General features: G+C 38.8%; 1 protein-coding gene across 1 annotated transcript; it reads right to left on the reverse strand.

Annotated features, from left to right (window-relative positions):
• Positions 1-1,063: 1,063 nt before the first annotated feature.
• LOC123705122 lies at positions 1,064-1,716 on the reverse strand. The gene has a single exon (XM_045653754.1). It carries the CDS (start codon positions 1,670-1,672, stop codon positions 1,250-1,252), a length of 423 nt encoding a protein of 140 aa, XP_045509710.1. The 5' UTR covers positions 1,673-1,716; the 3' UTR covers positions 1,064-1,249.
• Between the last annotated feature and the right edge of the window lie 236 nt (positions 1,717-1,952).

The following is a 1,952-nucleotide window of genomic DNA, read 5'->3' on the forward strand; positions in this document are numbered from 1 at the left end:
TTTGGCTTCAACTGTGGTAGAACTCGAACAGTCAACGTTTTGGTTAAGGCTAAAAGTAATTTTGAATTCAGTGGCTGCAAAGTTTCGAAGTTTATTTGAAAATGACGACACTTATTCTGTTGAAAGGTTCAGCATAGTTGCGAAATTTGTGGGCGATAAACGAATTAATTTTTCGACTCATCGATCGTATCAGGCTAGATGCTCAGCTGCAGTTGTCGCGTTCAACACGAAACGACCTCTGTACACACTGCATAAAAAAATATAAGGAAAGAGTCCTCGAGGTAGTATAAGAAAAACAGAAGAAAGAAGAGAGCAAAAAGAAAGCAATGCCAATGCAGATAAACGTAAAAAAATGGATCTAAACAATTTGTAAAACAGAATGAGTATAGTAAACAAGCAGCTGCGCCGAATATATCACCTGATAAATACAACGCTGCATCTGCTGATTTTATGATACGATAAAAACTTGGAGATACTCGTAAATGACCGTGACGGTATACAGAAATGGCTAAAAATTAGGCGGTTAATGATAACTGCCTCCAACTTTGAAGAAATAATAAAGACACAAAAAATAATTCTGCTTTTTTCAATAATATTTTGTATTTATACAGCAATATTTTATATAAATATTTATTTGCTTTAGCAAATATTTCATCGATTGCGTCTGTTGCTCATGGGATCAAAAATGAAAAATTTGAGCTTCAACAACTGAGCAACCAAGAAAAAATTCAAATTGATGATTGTGGACTCTTTGTGGACCATGAATTTCCTTTCATTGGTGCTACACCAGTTGGTATCGTTGGCAGAAACATTATCGATGCGGTAAAATGCCCTGTAGCAGCCTTTGAAATGATTTAGGATCGGCATGGAAAATTCCATAAAAAATCCAAATTTCAAAATGTAATGCGAAGAGTGGACAAGTCATTACAAACAAAAATAGTAATTGGTACTTCAGTTCAGGGGCAGCTAAAAGTGACGGGCAAGCAAAGGTGTATTTGGGGAGGTGTTCCCGCTTTAGGCTTGGGAACTGGAATTTCTTTAGGGAAACTCAATATTCCTTTTAAAAACAATTTATTTTCGAGACCGACACACCTTTGTACAAAGATTTTTAGATAAGTGTAAAAATTACATTCTACCCGATATAATAAAATAAAAATAAAAATGATAATCTATGATGGTGGGTGCGCGATTGCTATTATAAATTAACAGGCGTAGACATAATCCTCCCCCCGGTGAAAAGCGTAGATTTTCAAGCTTGAAGGTCTTCAGAAGTGGGCAGAGGACATAGTCGAACCAAGGGTCTTCGAACGCAGCCTCTTGTAGTTTCGACGTCCGCAACTCGACAAACGCCGTCTGTTCCATGGAATAATCGAACGATACGCCCCATGCGCCAACAAAGTGGTGGAGAATTATCCTCTTGAAGCAGTACGAGGTCTCCGATGTTTATTTTTGATTTGTCAACCTTCCATTTGGTTCGTAGTTGCATTTCTGAGATATACTCCTTCTGCCATCTCTTCCAGAAGTGTTGGCGGATTTGTTCAAGTCTGCCATATCTATCCAGGGAGCTCTCTTTAGCGTTATCCAATGAAGGAGCCGGTAGTGCATTCAATGGTCTTCCAATTAAAAAGTGCCCTGGGGACAAGGATAGGAAGTCATTCGGGGAAGATGACATGGGACATAGAGGACGGCTATTGAGAATAGCCTCAACTTGAGCAAACAATGTTGAAAGTTCTTCAAATGTAAGATGGGTATTGCCCATGACTCGCTTTATATGATGTTTAGCGGACTTAACCCCGGCCTCCCACATTCCACCAAAGTGAGGAGCGTAAGCGGGGATAAAAGAAAATTTTATTCCCTCCTGAGCAGCAAACTCAGACAGAGGTTCTTGATTAGCCTTTAGAAAATTATTTAATTCTTTCGCGGCAGCAACAAAATTTTTACCGTTGTCGGAA

This window comes from Colias croceus, chromosome Z (genome assembly GCF_905220415.1).
Source record: "Colias croceus chromosome Z, ilColCroc2.1".
NCBI classification, from domain to species: Eukaryota; Metazoa; Arthropoda; class Insecta; order Lepidoptera; family Pieridae; genus Colias; species Colias croceus.

Coding starts and splice junctions, on each gene's coding strand:
- LOC123705122 (XM_045653754.1), bottom strand. CDS start 1,672: ATGTCATCTTCCCCGAATGACTTCCTATCCTTGTCCCCAGGGCACTTT.